This window comes from Amaranthus tricolor, chromosome 2, assembly GCF_026212465.1.
Source record: "Amaranthus tricolor cultivar Red isolate AtriRed21 chromosome 2, ASM2621246v1, whole genome shotgun sequence".
Classification (NCBI taxonomy): domain Eukaryota; kingdom Viridiplantae; phylum Streptophyta; class Magnoliopsida; order Caryophyllales; family Amaranthaceae; genus Amaranthus; species Amaranthus tricolor.
This window is the reverse complement of record NC_080048.1, coordinates 8758430-8781981: the sequence shown is the minus strand read 5'-3', so window position 1 is coordinate 8781981 and position 23552 is coordinate 8758430. Positions and strand designations below refer to the sequence as shown.

The 23552-nt window shown below is 32.3% G+C and overlaps 1 protein-coding gene and 1 long non-coding RNA gene across 2 annotated transcripts; one reads left to right on the top strand and one right to left on the bottom strand.

The window, feature by feature from the left end:
• Positions 1 to 2532: 2532 nt before the first annotated feature.
• LOC130805299 (signal recognition particle 19 kDa protein) lies at positions 2533 to 9797 on the top strand. Its single transcript, XM_057669998.1, has 4 exons — positions 2533 to 2674; positions 2806 to 3001; positions 3111 to 3210; positions 9306 to 9797. The coding sequence occupies exons 2-4, from the start codon at positions 2825 to 2827 to the stop codon at positions 9437 to 9439; spliced, it is 411 nt and encodes a 136-aa protein (XP_057525981.1). The 5' UTR covers positions 2533 to 2674; positions 2806 to 2824; the 3' UTR covers positions 9440 to 9797.
• A 137-nt stretch (positions 9798 to 9934) lies between these two features.
• On the bottom strand, positions 9935 to 16157 carry LOC130805300 (uncharacterized). Its single transcript, XR_009040182.1, has 4 exons — positions 15865 to 16157; positions 14145 to 14233; positions 11999 to 12023; positions 9935 to 10679 (listed from the first exon to the last, which is right to left on the bottom strand). It is a non-coding gene; the product is annotated as an uncharacterized LOC130805300 (long non-coding RNA).
• Positions 16158 to 23552: the final 7395 nt, after the last annotated feature.

Sequence of the window (23552 nt, the reverse complement as noted above, 5' to 3'; positions counted from 1 at the left end):
TTTGTAAAATTGTCGGGAATGTTATGTTTTGGTGGGAATCTAATTTTGGGAGGAAATTCAATGTGAAATCAAATAGATCTCCCTTTTTGTAATCTAAAATCAGATTGTACTTGTATGATCTTCCATGTGCTCACCTATTTTAATCAACTAACAAACGCTATTTTCCTTTTTCCTTCTTCAATTAACAATAATAAAATATAGGCTATAAAAGCAAAGCAGTAGCTACTTAGTAGCTCAGCCAACTTTTCTTAAGAATTGTGTCCATGAAATATGTAGCAACAATTACAGAACAGAGGAAGTAGATTTTAGGTCCATTGACTTATTCAAACCATGCTAATTTCAAGCTCAATTTTCGACAAATCTAAGTCCAGTTCAAAATGCTCATCTACTTTTTTTGTTGTGGCCTTGTGGGCAATCTATTCTTATAGTGAGTTAGCCAAAAGTTCAAATTCTCCTTCATATTGGATGGGCGCTTGTATTTATAAGGGTAGCTTTCTTACATATAGGTATTGCCTACACTACCATATTCTATTTTTCAGGTGCTCTTTTTAGATGGTTGGTTGATCATACTCATCCTTTGACTGTTAGTCAACATTTTGATAATAATAACACAAAATCACGGGTGAGACTATCTCACAAGTGAGATACATCTTATTGGGTTGGTTTAATTATTATTTTTTTTTTTGCAAATTTCAAGACTTTAAAGACTAATTTCAAGACTTTAAAGATGAGACAACCTTAAAACAAAAAGTCCATAAACTAAAAGTTTCTTTTATTGGGTTAGTTAACCCAAGTATGAGTATGTCACGGTGAGACTGTCTCATACAAGAATCCGTAAAACTTAAAAGACATATTCCAAGGCCTTGGAATTGACATTTTAAGTCAAAGAATTTGACAATTTCATAATTTAAAAGGTCAATTCCAAGACATAAATACTAATTTCAATACTAAAATTATCAATTACAAGACTTAAAACTTTTCATTTCAACTTTAAAATAAGATAATTTATACACTAAAATTGGTATTACAAATTTTGAAATCCGCCTTTTACGTCTTAAAAGTTGAAATTGGTCTTTTAAGTCTTAATATATGACTTTTATCTTTTAATTGATATGCCAAATTGTCAAGACCCAAGCATCCAACCGACCCAACCTATGTTTTGGGATTGTCTAGATCGACTTCTGAATATACGTAAACTCAAATTTTATTCCTATGTGTTAATGTTTATGAATACAAATGTCCCACATCGGTGAGTAGGAAACCATTATTCCCTTTTGTTCACTATTATTATCTCATTTGATTTTTTATACTATTTATCGATCGTTCATAATTTGTATTTTATTTTTAATCTATAAGTTAGTAAATAATCAAATGTGCTCTTATTTGTCTCGATGTAAATTTTATTAACATAAATATTTTATTAATTTTAATCATATATAATTTAAAATATTTATAATTTAATATATGAATTGACAGACGTACAAAAACTAAAAGAAACAACAACAACAATAATAGTAGTAGTAATAATAATAATAATAATAATAATAATAATAATAATAACAACTAGCTCCATGGCAAAGATACTTGTGTGGATGTAACGGGAGGTCCATCCTTTGCTGGCACAGGAGTCTCTTCATAGGCCCCTGAGGCTTCTTTAGCCAATGCTGCAGCCTGCAGAGCCTAAGAGAAAAAGTACTCAGCTAAGTGTGAGGAGAATGGGTACAAATTTATCTCCTTTGCCTTCTCCACTTTTGGAGAGTTAGGTGAACACCCGCTTAATCTGTTATCAAGGATTGCATCGTTTTCTTTAAGCAACTCTAATAGCTAGCACCAAATCTAGGACTTACATTTTCCACAGACTAGATTTTGTATTCAAAAGGTTTGGGTGTTCAGCTTGTAGCTCAACTCGTAGCTCAACTCCTCACCAACTTCTTGTAAAGTATTTATCAATGAAAAGGAATACAATTCTATAAAACAAAAAATAAATAATAATAATAATAATAATAATAATAATAATAATAATAATAATAATAATAATAATAATAATAATAATGCAAAAACTAAATGAGACAAAAATAATAATAATTAGAAAAAAAATTATCCTAAATAATCCTATCTATTGCTTATTTGTTGTGAATAATTCATACTATTGATTATTTTTAAATAATCCAACCTTTGTATATGTTTTGCTGACAGCATCCCATACATTTTGACCGGCTACTGTAGGTAGCTACTAACCGTTGCACTAACTTCTTATTCTTCCTTTTTATGCTTTTTCATTGGTTCAGTCATACTCCTCTTTGGTGGTAGCTACTTACAATAGTCGGTTAAAATATAGTAAGAGATGTTGCCGGCAACAAATATATAAATGGTTGAATTATTTAGAAATAATCAATAATAGGGATTATTTATAGCAAATGGACAATGAGATTTTTCAGAACAATGTTCCTAATAATTAAGATATTTTTATTTTTTTCTTTTTCAAATAAATAGTAAGATATTCAATGTGGTGTAGCGAAGTTACTCGTATGACTGACCTTGGGTTAGGTTGGCTGGTTGGGTGCATAACTGCATATGAAAGACCATCATTTCAAAACTCTATGTCTTCTGATAGCTAATAGTTTTCTTCTCGCTGAGATTCCATCGAAATTCAACCTACATTTACCTTGTTTTCGTAAGTCTTTGATTAATCTCATCTACTCCTCTTTTGCTCACAGAATTTTATCTTTTAATCGTTGATTAAACGAACTAATTTACTCCTATTTACATCAAATTTATCTATTTTCTGAAATTTGATCGAATTAGGGTTTTGACGGAAGAAATCATGAATGGCGAACTTCCCAATGTCAAAAAATGGGTAGTTTTATACCCTGTATACATCAATTCTAAGAAAACGATCGCTGAAGGTCGCCGAATCAGCGTCAACAAAGCTTGCGAAAATCCTACTTGCGATGAGATTGGAGATTGCTGTAAATTCCTCAATCTTCCTTACCATAAAGAGGTTAGTTCTCTTTTCTCTTTTATTCTCTTACATTTGTAGAGTTGATTTTGTTGATTTTTATTGGTTGATAAATGTATGATCTTTTGGCTTTTTTCTTTGTTGTTGTTAGATGGAAAAGGCTTATCCAAGAGACTTCATGCAAAGAGGGAGAGTAAGAGTATTGCTTAAAAAAGAAGATGGAAGCTTTTGTAATCCTGAGGTTTCTTCCAGTAAGAATTTCTCCATTTTTTCTTTTGTTACTGCTACTATTTTGGCTGGTTATTGAAGCATTGTATTGCATTTAATTGCATTATTTGATTATCCTGTTCTGTTTTAGTCATTTGGATGAGCATTTATATAGATCCATACAACTTGATGAACATTTTCTGCTAGTTAATTTATGTGTGCATATAGCAGTCAAGGACTTTTTCAACGTAGGTAGGGGAGGGGGACGGAGAATGAGATTGATTAGTTTTTTGGTACGTTCTTTACGGGTGTCTGTTACGGTGCTGATAGCTGGGATTATTTGAGAAAGGGTTTGAATGAGATATCACTTGTTATGCATCCTTTAAAGACTCATTTTGAAGATCCTTTTGGTTGCCACTTTATACTCTTTAAATGATATTTTGAGCTTTTGCAATTTCCATTCTTACTTGCACTTTGCTGTATAGAGTCTTTCACAGTTCAACCACCATGTGTAAATGGTACATTTTTGGTTGGCTTGTTTTCAAAAAGCTTTTCCATTGAACACTTTTTTGTTTTCAGTGTAGAATTTGATTTGATATATGTTTAGGATTTTTTTGGGGTGTATGATAGAAACTTAGTGTGAAGTAGAATAAAATAGTATTTGATGTTTGCAGCTATTATATGCTTGAGCTAGTTTAGGGATGTAAAAAGTGTTTCTCCAAATGCAATTATTCTCATGTATAGCTAGTTTATTTATAATTCTTGCTACTTTTCCTTCCTTCTTTCCATTTTTAGCATGACACCTGGTGAGAACTCAAGTGATTTATCATTTATATTAGTTTAGGTTTTACCCTGAGTTATTGTCAGTCCTCAATGGGTCTTGTAAATTCTGTTTCCATGTCACTCTGTTGGATGGCAAGTAGCTTTCTTCTAGGTTATCGTGAGAAAGAATCTCTTGACAAAGATTTCTGGAAGAAGCCGTCCACTCATGTTCCTGAGTTTCCTCCTATTCTTGCTTCTTTAGATATGACATTGAAGAAGGCATCAATACTCACTTCAAAACAATCAGGAACTAGATGGGTCTAATGAATTTGACAATAAATGAGCTGAATTTTTAATTGGTATATCATTTAGACTCATACCAGATTTAGTTTCATGAATGTTGATGGTGCTTCATAGGTTTTGTAAATGGGAGAGAGGAGTTTCTGTTTTCCTTTTCTTCTTTCTAGCCCGTGCATGTAAATTAGGGTACAAGCAATAATTTTTAGAATAAATTCACTCTAAAGGAAGTCTTCTCTGGAATTTTGTAGAAGAGAATTTTACTGTAGTTAGCCAGGAGCTTTCGGGAATTTTTGTTAGTCTTTAAAGCTTATCCTCTAGAGCTCATCCCTCAGCAACCTATGTTGGATTTGCATGTTCCACAATTGCAAAAAGAAACTGTTGGAATTTTGTGGGCTTCCCCCTTGTAAAAGGAAAACATAGTTAGCGTTTTAGGCTATTTAATTTACCAATCTTTAGATGTTTCAGTGGTTTATAACAAGGGTAAGGCTATGTACCTCCACCCCCTAAATTCATATACACGTGATCCATTCTTTGGTATTGGGGTGATGTAATTTTTTGTTTGCATTCAAAAGTGTAATTTCTTTTATTCAATTGTAGGTCATCAACATTGATTTGTTGGAGAATGTTTGAATTTTACTACTTTCCAAATCCATCCTCTATCTTAAGTTTAGAAAATAGGGTTTAAGGTGTGACCACGTGAGAGCTATCTCGAGGGTTTTTTAGAATCCTTCTATAGATTAAGTTTTTTTTTTCTCCTTTAACTTTGAGCAGATCCACCTTTTTGTTTGATAAGTCTCGTGTATGACAAATTAAATTATCCATGGCACAAAATATAGATATATAGGGTGCAAGGTTATTTCTTGATGCCTCTAAATGGTAGGATTACCTTAGAGGGATGGCCGTATATGATGATAAACTCTAGTTGGGTTAAACTGTAACTTCATCTCTAGATCAAAATTATGATTGGATTCTAGTCGAGTTGCTCTCATGTTATCAAATGTTTTTAGCTTGTTCAGTGCGTGGGTTAGGTTGGATTTCGTCATAGGTGTTGTTATATGTAATATTTTCTTACCATTGTATTTGCAATTTGGTTTTTCTGTTGTTGCAAAATGCATTGTCCTAACTAAAGGTTTTGTGGCTATAAATTGGTTGCCTTTCAACTATATAAGATTGCATACATTTATACTGAGAATTTGATTGGAACAGATAGTATACCTATTGTCTCATAAAAGTTTGTTCGTAAGGTTGGGTGCTTAAAGAATTTCTTAAATTTTTTGGCCAGTACAAAGTGGTCCAACTTGGTCCATGTGATAACACAATCAATCAAACCCTTCACTTTTTCACCACTATTTTACCATGATATCTTTGGTATCCTCTTCTTTAAATCCTTCGAGAAGTGTATTTCTAAGTAGAGATTTATATTTCTTTGATTTTAGATTATAATGGATTATAGTAAAATGAGTCACTAAATCATGTGCATTCTTATTTATGTTAAGTTGCATATGATTTTTACTACCAAGAGTCAATCAAAAACAACATCTTTATCATCACTAACAAGACTATAACAAGAGCAAAGTTGCGTACATAATAAAGCCACAAACCCCACCCTAGGTGGAAGCCACTGAATGTCATTGAGGCAATGAAATGTTGTTGTTGTAGTGGAATTTTAAAGGCCTTTGCCATTTCCCCCAACTTTTCTCCTTTATCCACTAAATATCCCGTAAAATCATCACTTAGATTAACATCCCCCAAGCCATCAAAGCTTGTAAACTTTCCTTTGTCGCAAATTTTCCCCAATGTTGTCCCCATTGATACACTCAACAAGTTTTCCTCGGCCTCTATGAGAGTTGCTTTGCGTTTTCTGCCATTTTCATCAGCTCACTATTAGTTGATGGATTTCTTAGCGTCTCCCCTTCTTCAATTCCCTAGAAGGCAATGAGAGTTGTGGGGGTCAATGCTCCAAATTTTGGTTGTGCCTTGTGGGTTATGAAATGCAATAATCCTTCCTTCTTGTACTATCTACTCTTCTCAGAGAGACTACTGTAATTTGCTTTTTCATTTTCACCTTTTCCTTCTGTTTTTCTTTTGTTCTCCATTTCGTAGAGGTGGTGGAGGTTTGTGTGAGATAATTGATGTTTCTTGGACCATCACATGATTCCTCTGCCATGCATTCACTTTTATCTCCCTGATGTTAAATTTCTCCACCCGTTTACCTCAAGCTCACACTTACTGAGGTTTAGGCACCACTGTAATCGTCGTCATTGCTAGGTTGCTTCACCCTTAGAACCATCAACAAACTTGTCTCTACCACTTAATATTTTTGTAGTCCCTTTATAGTTTCTTGTGGAAGTAATGTCTCCGCGTCTCCAAGTCATTTAAATCTTAAATTTTGAGATCTAAAGTTATTTCATTTAATTTCTCATCTCTTTGAATATCCTATGTTTTTTATGTTGCTTTACCATAACTGTCACCTTGCTTTTTTCTCTATTTACTTTAGAATTCATCTACTTTTTCCATTGTGAGTTGATTCACTTTTTTTGGTACATTTTGACCCTTGCTAGCTCATTCATTCTCCTAGAGGTTAAGGATGTCATCTGCAAGTTTTTATGGTTTTCGTTCACTTTAGCATAGTGTTTATAATTGTTGTATCAATTTATCCAATGAGTTTGGAATCTAGTTTTGTTTATATTGAAGCCTAGAATTGCCTCAGGTCATGTTGGGAATCTAGCTTTTTTTGTCAGAGATTAGGCGTATCATTTTTGTTTATTAACAATGTTTTGATCCAATGAGCTGCGAGTCCATTGTTTGGATATGGGTGGGTATCATAGTCTCTAGAATCACTAAGTGTATTGGATTAAGCTAGTCATTTGTGAATGAAGAAAAGATTGGCAAAATATGAAAATGGTAGAGAAAGGCTACGTGGATGATAAATATAAGGATAGTCACAAGGTTTCTAAAGGCTCGCATTTTCTGAAGTCCTTTTTAGATTCCATTCCACCTTTCTCACGATTTTGCATGTGTGTCAAAACAAAAATCTAATAATAAATTTGTTACAATATGTTATAGTACAAACAGGAGAGCTCACCAAAAAGATGAGCCTATTAGGTGAGAGAGCCCATTTGTCTATAAACCTCACACCAATTGCATTCACAACTGATGTGGGACAAGTCTCATACCTTGCAATGGACCATAACAATCGATCCCCCATAAGGCGAACGTTCTCATTGGGTCACGATTGCATTGGGTCACGGTCATGTTGGGTCACGACAATCTCTTCTAGTCCACCCACTCCGTAGGCCACCCACTCTAAGTCCGCCTCTGATACCACTGTTATAGAACAAACATGAGAGCTCACCTAAAAGACTAGCCTATTAGGTGAAAAAGCTCATTTGCCTTTAAACCCCACACCAATTGCATTCACAATCAATGTGGGAGATTATCTTGCAATGGACCATAACACAAAATACCTTAAAGAAAATATTTAAATGACATTATAACAACACTCTAGCAACAACATATTTTACTAGTCATATTTTGACTATCCGTTTGTTTGTTTGTGCTCAGTGCCCTAAGTCATTCCACTCCTAACCCCAAAATTAATTGTGATTTTTCTCATCTTTATATATTTGATTTTGGGAGATTATCAAATATTTTGTATTGATTAGGAGTTAAAATTAGAGGTTGTTTTTTTGCACTTGAGTTTTGTTTGTTTTACAAATTAAATAAAAACCTTGACTTTTTAGAAATATAAAAGAATATGTAGAGAGGAGTTTGGAGGGGTTGATTTGAAACTTCAAAATTATCATCATATTGCAAAAACAAGGCCATATTGCATCTCATCGGCCGCGTTAAAAGGGCTTTCGAAAAGAACAAACCAATATTTTTTACATTTCAAAGGTGTAAGAAAATTATGATTTTGGCCGGTTCAAGGAAAAAATCATGTTTTTAGTCGATATTTGGTGTTACTGTAACCGCAGAACTCTCGATATCGTCGTGATTGTGATCGTTGCCGCTCTTTTGCACTATGGTTATGATCAAATTTGGTTTGGGATTTCTAGGATAAAATTCAACACCTCAAAAGGATTGGTGAAACTTTTCCCAAAATTGAGACTAAATTAGATTTAAGAATTTATATGTTTTGTAAGGAGATTAATATCAGCTATAACAAAAAAAAAAAAAGAATATTTAAATGTGTGTGAAAAAGTGCTCTTTCGCACTGTATTGATTGTAAGGGTCATGCGTTCTATATACTTGAAATTGGAAAATTGAGATTATGAGAATTGTATAATCAATTTTTCCATGTTAAAAATATGTGGTGTTCTAGTTTTTTGGTGTAATTCTTTGGTCAATTTGCAGATAACCTAATTATTTTTTACTTTTGTCAATTGGTGTTTGGAGATTGGTACGTGAAGGTATTTTCTGATGCAAATGGAAATCAGACTTGCCTTAGGAGGATATCAGGAAGAGCTCACTTTGTAAACAATCTAAGATGTAGCCTATGTGATAAGTTTCATAAATCTGATTAAACAAAATTATGAGAACATTGTTTGCACTTTCAAATGAATGTTATGTACAGAAAATTTGTGCAGTTTGACTGGTACGGCTTCTGCCGTATCAAAGCAGAAGTTACTAAGCATGATTTTGCATGCCTGCTAGTGGTTGTTGGTGGAGGTTGAGTTCTAGACCTAAAAATTTATCTTGCAGCTAGTGTTCTATCAAATGTTAGGATTAATAATGAATATGCTTGTGAATTAATCTGGTACATTCATTGATGAGCAAAATAAATTGCGCTTTGTAAGATATGTTTATACCCCTACAATGTTGGATTTGTGTTCCTTGACATGCATCAACTTAATAAACCTCTGCACTTATTTTGGTAAGTGAGTTCATCTTTTCTAACCCGAATGCTCAAGTGTTTGTTAAATGTCTATTTTGTATTTGGTCTACTTTACGCTATGTTTGTTGTGTTTCATCATTTAGGAAGACCCTCATCTAATGTTATATGTTCATGTTACTCATAATGCCTATGTAATATGTCTCTTCCTCAAGTTGTTTCTTCTTTACTGCGACAATACAGGAAAGCTCTTGATGTTGCGGATTGCAGAAATGGTACCCCGGCATGTTGGAAGGACTACAAAGAAACAGGAATCAGGCTCCAGCTCCAGTCATGCACCTGCTAAATCTAGCAAGGGAGGAAGAAAGAAAAAATAAATAGACGTCTCGTATCTGTGAGTGTTCAACTTGAATTTAGAAAAGAACTGTAAATTGTGACCACAAATTGTTTCAGTGCAAATGTGGACTTTGGAGGATTAGAAATCTTGTGTTGGTAAAATTTGGTGTTGATCAGATTGATGATCTTGGTCTGTTGATCATCCCAATAACTTGTGCTTGTTTTTGAGGCTAAATTTTGGTCCAGAGGTTCTTTTTTAATCCACTAGTTGTGGGGCCGCGTGCACGCGGTCCTCCAAGTTACTCTATTGAACTTTTTAACGTTATTTTATAATATGAATGAAAATATTAAAATGTAATGTATTGCAACGGTGTGAAATATACAAGGATTGAAAATGTATAGGTAGTAGTAAGCAAAAACGTCAAAGGCATGTAAACGTATTGAAAACTTTATATGTTAAGCCACGAGGTATGAAAACGTATTGAATAATTGCAAGCCTCTTTGTGGAACAATCTTATTTCCCCAGCCACATGTGAAAGGAGCTTAGCAAAAGAAAAAACCACAATTTACACAATCAAGTAATAAATAGCAAATTGCTACTTGTATTGTATAGTTATCATTGAATTATTACTATAAGTCGCGAACAATAAAGCAATTGTTTCTGTGGACATTTTTTTATTTGACAATAACACAATCAAGAAAAGATTCCCATTATGGATTAAATTGATTTCAATTGAACTTGTAGCTAATAAAAAATAACATTAAACTTATTGTAAAATACACAAAGATAGAAAAGTTATTTACAAAGTTTGATAAACAACTCATAGCTAGCAAATTGCAACATTGAAAGCCATATAAAACAATGTTTACAAGCTAATTGTTGAGATGTATTATGGCATGAGATTACCATATTAAAGATTTCCTTTACCAAAAAAATTTTGGGTCGAGATAACTCATACATAATTGCTTTGCCAACAACATATATACAAATTACATAGTAGATTTCCAAATCAAGTCACTTTGATCCAATTGAGTTATTGTGCATGACTGCTACCAAAAGCAAAGCAAGACAACCTTGGTCTAACTACAAATACACGTCTCTGTGACAAGTATACACAAAAGTTCAATCAAACAGACAAACTTTTTGTATGCGAGCAACAAAATAGATCTTAGTTCCGACTTTTAAAGCACTATTGTCTATCCCATTTCCATTGACATCCCACCTCCTCTAGAACCTTTGACCGCGCTCGGCTTTTCCTTGCTTCATTTTCTATCCAAAATCTGCATAAATAAGAAGCAAAAAAAAATCAAACAAAAACAAGCATGCTAAAAGAAAATGTATCAAATTAAGTGAGACGGACAAAATTTGAAAATTGCGGCAAACTAAGCTCCCATATATCTCGACATTAGTAGAAAGTGAGTTTCAACATTGAGACAAGTTGGCAACGTAATCGTTGTAGGTGATAGTGACACTACACAACCATTCCATTTAAATCCCTAAACGTACAATAATCCTTTATAATAATTTCAATGAAGTATACAGAAAACCCTAAGTGGAATGAAGGATTATCTAAATAAAAAATAAATGAAAATTTTCACAAGAATTCACCAATTTTATTTACAAATATTTTATAGCCATAATTAGTTTAGTTTGTACTAGGTCAAAAAAATATTCAAATAATCAATCTCACACTAAATCCATTATTCCAAACTCCTATTGCACTCTTAATATTAATTTATAAGCTATATACCTGCCCATAATCCAACTTTTACTACTAAACTCTTAATCTACACTCAATACCCAATTCATAAACACACTCATGATGCCACAATCACGTTCTAGTCCTTAAATCAAGTAAAAATATGGAATAAGATGACCAAATGAACGAAAAAACAAACTCTCTTTTTGCAACTCTTAATTGGGCAGCTACACGTAGAGGACTCGAAAAATTTGTTTGTTTTTTTTTTTCCTTTTTTCTTTTTAACAATTGGATGAGCAGGTTAACAAGCAATAGGGTATGTCGTGGGCAAATGTTGAATTATTAGAAAAAAATCTAAAGATAGATAATTTACGGCGAATGGATGAAAGATTGTATAATTAATGCCAACGTTTCCTAAAATAAAAACCTATGCAACTAAAATTACACCTTTGATTAAGTTGATGGGGCCAACTTGCCACTTTTGTCAATTTACATTGACGGGACCTCCCAAATGGTACTTGAGCCATCATTAACTCGAGGAAATGTCCTTTGAAGCTCGTCTAGCATTCAGAAAAAATAGGCTTGGGTTTCGGAGATGGCAGATTGCCAACATAAATCAAGAAAAAGAATGGTTGAATGCCACTTTGGTGAGACATGCTTACACAGACAGGTCATACATTGTCATTGACAAACAAATATCTTAATGAATGCAATCTACACACTAGAAGCCTACACCAAATGACTAAAGCGCCACAATAACTTGTAAAGAATGCTAACAACAAAACCTCCGTTCATATAGCTATACTACAGACTGTAATAAGTAAGTGGAATGATAACAACAACAAACAGGGAAGAGACATAGGTAAAATGCAATAAATACAAAAGGTAAATAATACTTACCGGAGCATCTTCCTCCATTGGTCGACTGAAAGTGAAAAACAAAAAACGAATTAGTCAGAGTAGATCCTTTGAAAGGCAATGTCTTGAACTAAAATAAAGTACGCTGAATTAAGTTAAGACCGCAGCAATAAGCATCCACAAAGAAATAAAAAGCAAGAAATGTATCATAAAAACTGAAGACAAATAATAAGAAAGAAATCTGGGAAGTAAAAATAAAGAGCATTAGAAATTGCAGAACTATTTTTTCTTCTTTTTTAACCTATTGTTATCTAAAGCAACCTAATACTTATTTATAAAACAACTTATCTTCAAAGCATACACAATCAGCAATTAATTTCACAAAATAAAACATAGGCTCTCTCTTTTTTGTTGTCATTTTCAAGTATATATAGCACTACTACTCCAAAAAAAAACTTCTTGCACTCAAGTATTAGCAGGTAGCAGCAATACAAAAGGCAGTTAACATTATTTGTCACAAACTTTTGGGCTAATATTATTCATAATAAAAAGTAACAGATTACTCAACCTAGCATACAGAAAAGATTCATCTAATCTTAATCAAAAAATATAAACAGGAATCCACTTAAATCTAAACAAAACATTTCTCATTAAGTCGCATAAATACAAACTAATTCAACAACTTGATTACAAATTTGATGAATTGGTGAACAAGAGGATTAATTAAACACACATAGAGAATATGAATGTCTACGCAAACAGCCACCACATTCTCCACTAAGAGCATGTCTAGATTGAATGTAAAAGGAGAGGAAAAAAGTAAGTGAGAAAATTTCTTTAAATTTTATGAAATTGGACTTGGATTGATAGTATAATTGTTGTCTTTATCACCTCCATCCTCACAACCAAATCCACTTTGCTCCCCTCTCTCATGCTCTTCCTCACCATCATTTTCATCATCATCATCTTCACCATTAATCCCAACTCAATGTGTTGTACCTATGCACTAATATCATTCACATGACTCCAATTTCTAACCTATGCACTCAATCAACTCACCTTTCACTTTGTTCAATTATATTCCTTACACTTGAAAGCTGAAAACTTTTAGACAACAGTTAATCTGGTGACAAATTTAAGATGAGCAAAAAACTTGAAAAATTAATAATGGAAGAGGAGAGGAAAAAAAAATGTAATTAACAGGAGTACAGATTGCTGCCAAATTTATTGTCTTACACGGCCAAAAAAAAAAAAATCATCAACCACAAATCTAATTGCCGAAATTATGATTAAATTACAAACGCAGTTTTAACTTAAAAACTTCAATAATAATTTCGATTTCTGTAAATTAGATTAGAGTGAATTATATTAAGCAAAATACTCTAGTGTTAATTCACTCTAATTTCTTTGACGATATCAACACCGATTTCGCAGAATAGAGAACAACGCTACAATAGCAACACCAGCATTCGCGTAAGTTGAAAATTCAACCACACACATCAAATTAATTAACAAAACAAGCATCAACCGCAGAAATTTGACGAAAAAAAAAAACTAATTGAAGAACATAATTGAGAAATAAACCTACTAGGAACAAAAAATCAAATGCAAAACCAGATCAACCATTTTTATAAGACCTTCAAGACGAGTGCTTAATATTAATCCGATGAAACTGAATGTGATCAGCCCAGGTAGGCGAAGAAGGTTCAAGAATGTGCTTGATCTTACCATTATAAACATCAACAACAGGAATGTTATGAGTTTCAGAAATAAGCTTTGCACAAAGGTGAGAACCAATAGATCCACCAACACCGATCATGTAACTAGTAATATGTTTAATCGGATTTCCATGAAGATCTACTATGGTTTACTTTTACCTTCCTTGAATTGAAAAAACAAAAATTCATTGATTCTTAACCCTAAAATCATATTCAAAAACAAAAACAAAAAATGATGAACAAACAAATTGAAATCGGAATAAAACCACTCAAAGAAAGCATAATTTAATGCATCCGAAAACCCAAATTGAAAAGTTAAAGAACCCTAATTGTTAATTGAAAAACCCAATTGGCATCCGAAAACCCAAAGTAAACCTAATTATTAATGAAAAAAATTACAAATCATCCGAAAACCCAAAGTAAAGAACTGTAATTGGCATCCGAAAACCCAAATTAAAAGAAAAACTTACAAGACACCAAGTGTTATCCGAAAATATACTGAATCTGTGCAATTTTGTCCGAATGACAGTTGGTTTCTTCGCCTGAATCAAAGCTTTACCTGTAAAAAAGAAAACAAAAACAAACATAGATTAATATGAAGGAAGAAATGATGAAAGAGAAGGGGAAAATGAAAGATTAGGGTTAGATGGAGGAAAGAAGGAAAAGAAGCAGTAAGGAAGAAGGAAGAAATGGCGAGAAGACAATTGAAGAAATGGGGGGTTGAGATAACAATGTCAGCAAAAAGCAAAGCCAGCAAGGACAAGAAACAGGGATATCACTGTTCATTTGGAAAAATGAATAGTATTACTCCCTTACAAACGTTTTATAGTTAAGGGATAAAAGGTGGTAACTATAATTAAATCAGAATTCTTGTGTTCACCGAAATACCTCTTTCCTTGAGGCGCTGTCATTTTCATCCAAGACCACATCCGAAGTAATACTAAGGGGTAATGGCAATATATGAAGAAAAAAATTTATGGAGATGAAGTGCACCATTACATTGGCATTAGCATGAGACTATTGTTACAGACTTACACATATTATTATCATTAGTTCTCTCATTTCACTTAACAACAATGGATACTCATTGAAATCAACCAAATGTGCAAGCTAATTCAAGCTACTAACCACAGGCCCACAACAACAATGTCAAAAGCTTAAATCCCAAAAGATTAGACATGAATCTATAACAATGATAGTCCATACAAATTCTCCTTCACCATTCATAAATCAACAAAAAAAAAAGGGCAAGCAATGTAAATACATCCTCCTATCCCTGATATTAACAAAGTTAACATTGAGGGGAATTAAAATCTCACTTGACTTGTTTTAACTTATATCTAAAAGTTATTCATGTATAGGCTCAAATATGAAATAGGACAATTAGTAGGAACAGTATAAATATGTATAGTCAAAGCAAACTTTCTAACAAAATTTTGAAGGTACAATGATATAGCAAAAATCCCTCAATTCATTAATGTACTCAAAAAGAATGAGCACTTTTAGCATTTAAACACAATCAAGGTTTAACAAAAACAACTTGTAAAGCAAAAAAATGGAAACATTCAATAATTTGGAGAAAATAAGATGCTTAGTGAAGTCAATGTATAAAAATTAAAGCAGAATATTAGAACAATTCTAAATTCGATTATCTCATTATTTCACTCAGTAACATCAAGATCAACATCATCACCAGCAAACTTATTCACATAATAAGGCAACACTCAAGCACTTAACTAACAATCAAACCATCAACCATTTAGGTTAAAAAGGAGTATGATGGTATGGTTATGCAGCTATTTTTATGTGGATTAGGCAAATCAACTTCAATTATCACCAAATACATAAAATTATCAAAAAAGAGAGAAAGCAAAGTACACGACATCATCGCGATAGAGGCGATTGATAACAACATGCCCACGAAGAGTCAAGAAATATATTGCAGAAGCTGCCACCGACATCTCAGAACCAGTGAATCTAAAATCCACTGACGAAATTCAAACCAAAATAGAGCTTTGAATCGATTGAAGAAATTTTGTTAAGATCTAGGGTTTATTTTTGTTAGCAATTACGATTATTAAAACAAATTTGGGGAATTTAAGAAACCCTAAAACATTAATTAAGAATCAAAACTCAATCTTACTTTATTAATCATCAAAAAGAAAGAACAAAAAGAGTAAGAGAGCATACCTGTTGAACAAAAATCAGAAATTGACAGCTAGTTGAACAAAAGTTAGTTTGGTGAAGAAAGGGAAAGAGGGAAAGAAGAAAGAGCAAAAATCAGTTTGGTGAAGAAAGGTAAAGACAGGAGAAAATTGGAAATAAAAAATGAGTGATTCATAGGAGTAGCATTGATTGCTTACAAACATTTTATATTTAGAGGGATTTTTGTTCCAAAATGGAGCAGTTTGTCCCAATTCTACTAATACTGGCTTGGTTATTGCCTTATTGCCATTGGTATTGAATTTGGTATTTGGATCAAATTTTAAGGTTAACCTTTATTAAGGGGTTTAACATTTTCCTTCAAAATTACTTTCTTTATTTGTATTCTTTGGTTTCACAAGGAAATTGATATGAAAAAAAATAGATGGAAAGTACTTTTCCATGAATTTAGCAAAACATTTTCTTCCAAAAACAAAGGGAGAAAATCAAATTTTTTTTCTACCCTTGTGCCTTCAACCCCTTCATTTTACAATGGAAAAACTTGTTATCATTTGTATTTTTCATAAGAAAATTGTTTTTCAATAAATTTTTGGAAAAATTATCCTGAATAATACAACTTTTCACTAATTTCTCAACAATAATACCTACTTTCAATTAACCACGAATAATACAAAGTTTAAGATGTTTTTTTCCGCTGGTATACTTTTTTACCTATAACCGACTGATCGGAGGTGAGCTAATTTTATTTTTTTTGGAGAAAATTAAGGAACACAAATCAGTAGTCAACTTACTGCTTTCAAAACTTCCTTCTTCTCTCTCATTCATGCTACCCCATTAACTCAGGAAGTCACTACCCCAAGCTTTGAAGACACAAATTGAAGAAGACGGCAATACTCGGGCCACATAAACGCATACTATGGCTAGTTTATTCTTCTCAATTGCATTATTTATCCCTAAATTTTATTTACTCCAAAAGAATTAGGGTTTTAAAAACCCAAATTTTCCATTTTCTCATTCATTGTGATTATTGCTTGATCTTACTCAAAAATGTCTGTTTACTCGAACATGAATGTAATTTAGTGTTTTTTGCTTGTTTTTAGGCTGATGTGAATGATTCAATTACTTTGAAGTTTTGGTATGGTGGGGTATTCAAAAAAGAAGTTGTGAAGTTTGAGTATTTGTATGGGATATGTAAAACCATCTCTATAGACTCAGATAAGATGTCTTTTTTTTTTAAGTTAGAATGAACTGTAAATGAGGATCTTGGAGTATAATATGAACACCATAAACCTCTCACCAATCTTTATTCCTTTTTTAACTATTTGTAATTTAGCATGAACACCATATTTACATAAAGGAATTCATTTTTCAATTGATGATCTAGATTGAGATGATGATGAAGAGGAATACATGTTCAACATCAAATTAGTTTACCTTTGAAAATGAAAATGGAAAAAAAATGAGAAGAAGTTGGAACAAGTAATTAAAATGGAAGAATAAAGTAAGGAAATGAGGTAAAAATCTGGAAAAAAAAATGAAATAGAGGTAGGAGATGAAATCTAATGTACAACGGTCAAAAATGACCTTTTCTACTGGTTACAAACCAGTCAGGTATACCAACGGAAAAAACATCTTAAACTTTGTATTATTTGTGGTTAATTGAAAGTTCGTTTATTATTGAGAAATCAATGAAAGGTTGTATTATTCAGGGAAATTTTTCCTAATTTTTTTTGCCAAATCTAATACGATTTAAATGAGGTAAAACATATTTTTCTTCGCAATCTAACATTATTACCTAATGCTACTAGAAGTGCTCAAAATGAAATCGACAATTTAACGTTTACCCGATCTTTTAACAAAATTCAATTTGATCCAATTTTAAACATGGCTTTTAAATTATGTAAAAATCAACATGGACATATAACTCATTTTAAACGGATCGAAAACACCTCATTTAACTCGATAAGTCAAATGAAAACTTCTAAATGCACATTTTCTGAAGATGATGAGTGAAACAAATTTTGTGAATGAAAAATAATTAAATTAGGAAAAACATAATGATAAGGTTTGTTAAGTGATATTTTGAATTAAATTAAATTGAATTTATTATTAATTCCATTCCGACAACCAAACAAATTTAATTCTCAAGAGCACTAAAACCGGAAAACTGCACGTGTATTAGCAATGGTACATTATATGGAAGAAAAAATTGATATTAATAATCTACTCTTTTACTTATTTATTGTGAATAATTTTACACTTGAATTATTTTTTTAATAATTTAACCTTTACCCTTAATTTGCTGTCAGCATACTAATATGATATGTGTTTCGGTGATGAAACGGGGAAGTGCAAAAGACACTTAATATACCTGGAGATAGGTGGAAGTGTGATCAAAAGGAGCGACTCGTGGGAGGAAGCAACTTGAATTCCTGTAAAACAACGTTAGCCTTGTCCGGGGGGTGATCTCACGGAAAACCCCTCCGACGCTCAAGTTAGAACGTGGATATGAGAATAAGGAGTAAGTGATTAGAAACTGAATACAAGAAGATGCGGTGGTGGATGCTATTAGAATTTTTGGTAGGCTAAAGAGGTAGGTATGAGTAAGGATACTTGAGAGAGTTATTTTCAAATGCCCCTTTCCTTCTTGGTGAATGCCCCTATTTATAATGAAGGAAAGGAAGTTACTGTTGAGGAGGAGTAGATGGTCATGGGAGTAATGGGCAGCAGCTGGTGGTTATGATGGAGAGTGGAAGGTAGTGGGCAGTTATCCACCCCAGAAGAAGGATGACCAAAGAATGTGGGTGAGTGGGAAATTAGGTCCAACTGGTAGTTACTTCCAAGGAAGGAAGTTAAGATATCCTGAAAGTAGAAGCCCTATGGGTCAATCAGGGAAGATGGGAGATCCAAAAGCCCATTTGACCAACAGTCAAAGCCCACTCTAAAGGTCAAGGGGTATTTTGGTAATATGATGCAAATTACTAAATAAATAAATTAATTGAGTAAGTAGTACCGTGACAATATGTTAATGACAAAGTAAGAGTAAGGGTTGAATTATTGTAAAATAAAAGGTTATGTTGCTAGAAAACTAAAGATAAAGATTGAATTATTAAAAAATAATCTAAAGTTGAAATTATTTATAGTGAATGGATGAAAAATTGAATTATTATTATCAATTTTTCTTATTTGGAACCTAACTTTCATCCTCCTTTTCCTTTGCATATCATAATAAATTCAGGAGAGTCCATTTATAAAAAAGACTTGAGATTTCAATAGATAAGATGAGATTTTATTTTACTATTTACATATATAGTTTTGGAGAAATTATTGTGTGCACTTGGTGCACACGGTGTGAACTAAATTTTAACACTTTTATTCTTATTCTTTTCATTATCTTCACTCTTATTAGATACTTCAAAGTATTTGTAAAAAAAAACTTTTTGAAAAAAATAATTTATCTTTATTTTTATTTTTTTAAATTTTAAATTTTAATTTTAATTTTTTATTTTAATTTTTAAAATTTTTAAATTTTTAAATTTTTAAATTTTTAAATTTTTAAATTTTTAAATTTTTAAATTTTAAATTTTTAAATTTTAAATTTATTTAAATCTATTTAATTTTAATTTTTAAAATTTTTGTGGAGCATGCTGTTCGGCCAGTACTAACTGAGAACAGGTCAAAAAGTTGCGAACAGCCCCAAATCTCAAGTTTGAAAATTTCACGCTTACTTTTGAAATAAAGTTGAAACTTATACTATTTTATTCATTTTTTTGATAAATTATCTTACACATTTCAAATTTTCCCAACTTGAGGGGTGTTAAGCCTACATGTGTTTGGTTTAGGAAAATTTGAAAAAAAATAAGATTATTTAACAACTTAATTCTAAAAATAAGCTCCGTGAAAACTTATTTCCTAAAATAAGCGTCCGTACATCCAGACCAGTGCTTTGGATAAGTCGCTGTTAGTAACAGCGAGAGAAGGAAAAAAAAATTAAAAGACTTAAGTCGCTGTTAGTAACAGCGACTTAAGTCGTTTTATTTTTCCAGTTTCTGCTTCTTCATTTCAGTTCGCGTTTTTCACTTTCTTCTCCCTCGTTTATCCTCCATTAAAATCACATTCAATCTTTCAACTAAATTCATCAAAGTCGAAGTTGGTACCACTAATTTGTTGTATGATCTTCCTACATCGAAGTAAGGTATTTTTTTTCTGATTTTTTTCGATTTTTGGAAAATTAGGGTTTAGTGAATTTTAATGAACTTTCCCATTAATGTAGGTTCATATACTTGCAATTTACTAATTGTTGTTCATCTACAGTTTATTGAGGTGCGTTTTTATTTGGTGTTGTTGTTCAACTTGTTGTTGAATTGTTGCAATTGTTTCAAGTACGAATTTACTAATTGTTGTTCAATTTTAAATTTTTCTATTTGGAGTTGATTTTAAAATGTATGTCATGTATAGTGGTCATTTAGAATTGAGCTCTACGAATATGTCGAATGTAGTTATTATTTGCCTTGATCTTCATAATTAATAGTTTGTTCGAGAATTTGTTGTTGAATTTAAAATGTGTAGTGATAATATATTTATGAACACGATGGTGATGTTGATTTTGTATTGTGTTGTTGTAGAAATGGATTCATTTCGTGTGACTGTTGTATGCTTTTGGAATGGTTCAATACGATCAACGAGTAACAATGTTAAGTATGTTGGGGGAAGACGTAAACTGTTTGCATGCAATTCATACATGGATTTGAATGAATTTAAACATTTTATATGCTCTAGGATTGGTATTGACACTATAAGAAGTACTGTCAATTTAAGTTTTAAGTACAATCTTAGTGGAGATTTGTTAGCTTTTCCGGTTGAGGATGAGGAGGCTATAGATGCAACGTGGGAGTATTCAAGGTCTACCCCTAGTCCTTCTTTAGAGTTATATGTAGAAGAGGTACCCCTAGGGAATGAAGATATCAATGTTGTGGAAACAAATGCATTCATGAATATAACTCCTTCTGCTCCTTCTCATACGCCCTTCCCTACCCAAGAAACCCAAAATCCCTTTATGCCATCTTCCTCTTATCCTTCTAATGAACCCAATCAAAGTCAATTTCAAGTCACAAATGATGATACTTGTAACTTAGAAGATACAAATGAGCCTTGAGATGATGTTATTAGTGAGAGTAATGAATTCGTTGAAGCTCCTTCTGAGGATGATGTGGGTGTTGACGAGGAGGCTCTAACTAATGACATGACTTTAGGAAACATTCCAACAATCGTTGCCCCTACACCCTATGCACTGGTTCCCCCTCTAGATGAACACATTGAGGACAATTCTTGGAGGTCTTGGGATTGTGATGATGTTATTAGCAATCGTTTATTATCGTTGCCTTGATGTTAAGTACTCAGACTTTTCGGCAATGAATCATTCCGCCAAGAATGTAGTATGAATTTAATCAAAAACAAACAACCAATCATATTCAAATAGAGATGTTGCTATCAGACATTCAACACAATTGCAATCATGTTCAACAAAGTCAAATCAAATTACATACTTCATTCGTTAAGTTAAACTACCGTCGCTAACTAACAAGGCTTCTTAAACTTTCTCATAATCTTTTCAGTCTCTTCTTTCCTATGCGCCATATCATCCATTTGTCTCTTTAGATTAAATACCTCATCTTTGAGCTTTTTTTTTTTCCTTTTCAAGCCGTATTATTAACTCTCTCTGCCATTTCGTACCCTCCGGAGCAATCCATCTAAAGTATGTGCATCCTAATCCGTCAACCAAGTAGAAAGGGCAAGCAACAAATTCACGCCCTGGATCAAAGTCGCTCCATTCTGTATTAATCTCAACTTCATAACCACAATCACAAAGCTCTTCAATACAATGCTCCTTTGACATCTACATAATACATATAATATAGTAACGTAAATGAACTTTCAAAAATTATATTAACATTTAAAAATTAAAAGTAAAACTAACATAATACATAATGTTACCTTTAGAAATTAAGAGGAGAAGAATGATGTAGAATTGATATAATGAAAGATGGGAGATGAAGGAGCTATTTATAGAACATCATTATAACGGCTATTTTCAACTTCCTAACGGCTATTTTTCTAATTAACAACGGCTACTTTACTTCGTAAAAAAAAAAAAAATTAAAGCACCTAAGTCGCTGTTAGTAACAGCGACTTAGCCAATTTTATTTTTTTTTTCCTTCTTTCACTGTTACTAACAGCGACTTACCCAAAGCTGTGGTCTGGATGTACGGACGCTTATTTTGGGAAATAAGTTTTCACGAAGCTTATTTTGGGAAATAAGTTGTTCAAATGTCTTATTTTTTCACTTTTTCTTTGGTTTAGTGTAGTAATATTATATTGGATAATGGGTCAAAGCCCAACATAGTTTAAGGGTTAATATTGTATATATGTATATATACTGCTGTATGCTTGCCAAAGAGACAGAACATATAAAACATCATTTTGCACATTCCACAAATTATTGAGCTGATTTTAAAAAGTTCACTGTTATCGACAATTTCTTATCACAAATTCGAACGCATAGACGCTTGAGACTTGTCTTAAGAAATAACTTTTTCTCATGCTTATTTTTTAAAATTTTTATTAAAAAAGTTTTTTAAAAATTTTCTTCTTCCTACTGTGTACCATAACTAAACTCGGAAAAGTGAAAAAAATAAGATTATTTAACAACTTAATTCTAAAAATAAGCTCCGTAAAAACTTATTTCCCAAAATAAGCGTCCGTACATCTAAGCCTAGCCTCGGGAAGAGTCGCTGTTAGTAATAGCGAAAGTGAAAAAAAAAATTAAAAGCCCAAAGTCGCTGTTAGTAACAGCGACTTAAAAAAAAATTTAAAAGCCCAAAGTCGCTGTTACTAACAGCGACTTAAAAAAAATATATATATATATATATATATATATATTTTTAAAAGTCGCTGTTAGTAACAGCGACTTAATGCGTTTTATATTTTTTTGCACAATTGATTTAATGGCGAAGTTACAATGCGGCCCACCCTTGTTGCCCACTCTCGTGGTTCACTATTTTGGCTTAATTTTTAGTTTTTGGCTCCTACAATTATTTTAATTGTATACTACTAGTAATGTTACAAGAGTAGTACTCCCTCCGATTCAGAGAAATGTTTTTATTTTCTTTTTGGGTAAGTACACTTTAAATGTCTAATTTCTATTTATAGTATTCATTTTTTTTACCAATATATTTACCCTTAAAATCACATGTCACCTACTTATTTAGAGTGGTCCCTACTCTTTCTTAATATATATGCCAAACCAGTATGGAACATTAGGTACGTATAAGTTCGTGTTTATTAGGGAAGCAATGTTGGATGGTATTCTTGGTGTGGGTTATGGTTGTGTTCTAGGTAGGAGATTTCCTTAATAAACGAATTAAGAGGAAAGCTTGATCTTTAATTTGGTGGCCATATGTGCAAAAAGGATGACAATTATGGCAATAGATTGCATTTGTACCGATCATGATCTTGGGATTGATTTAGTAAGATTAAATCAATTGTGCAAAAAAATATAAAACGCATTAAGTCGCTGTTACTAACAGCGACTTTAAAAAAAAAAAAAAAAGTTTTTTTTTTATTTTTTTTAAGTCGCTGTTACTAACAGCGACTTTGGGTTTTTTAATTTTTTTTTTAAGTCGCTGTTACTAACAGCGACTCTTCCCGAGGCTAGG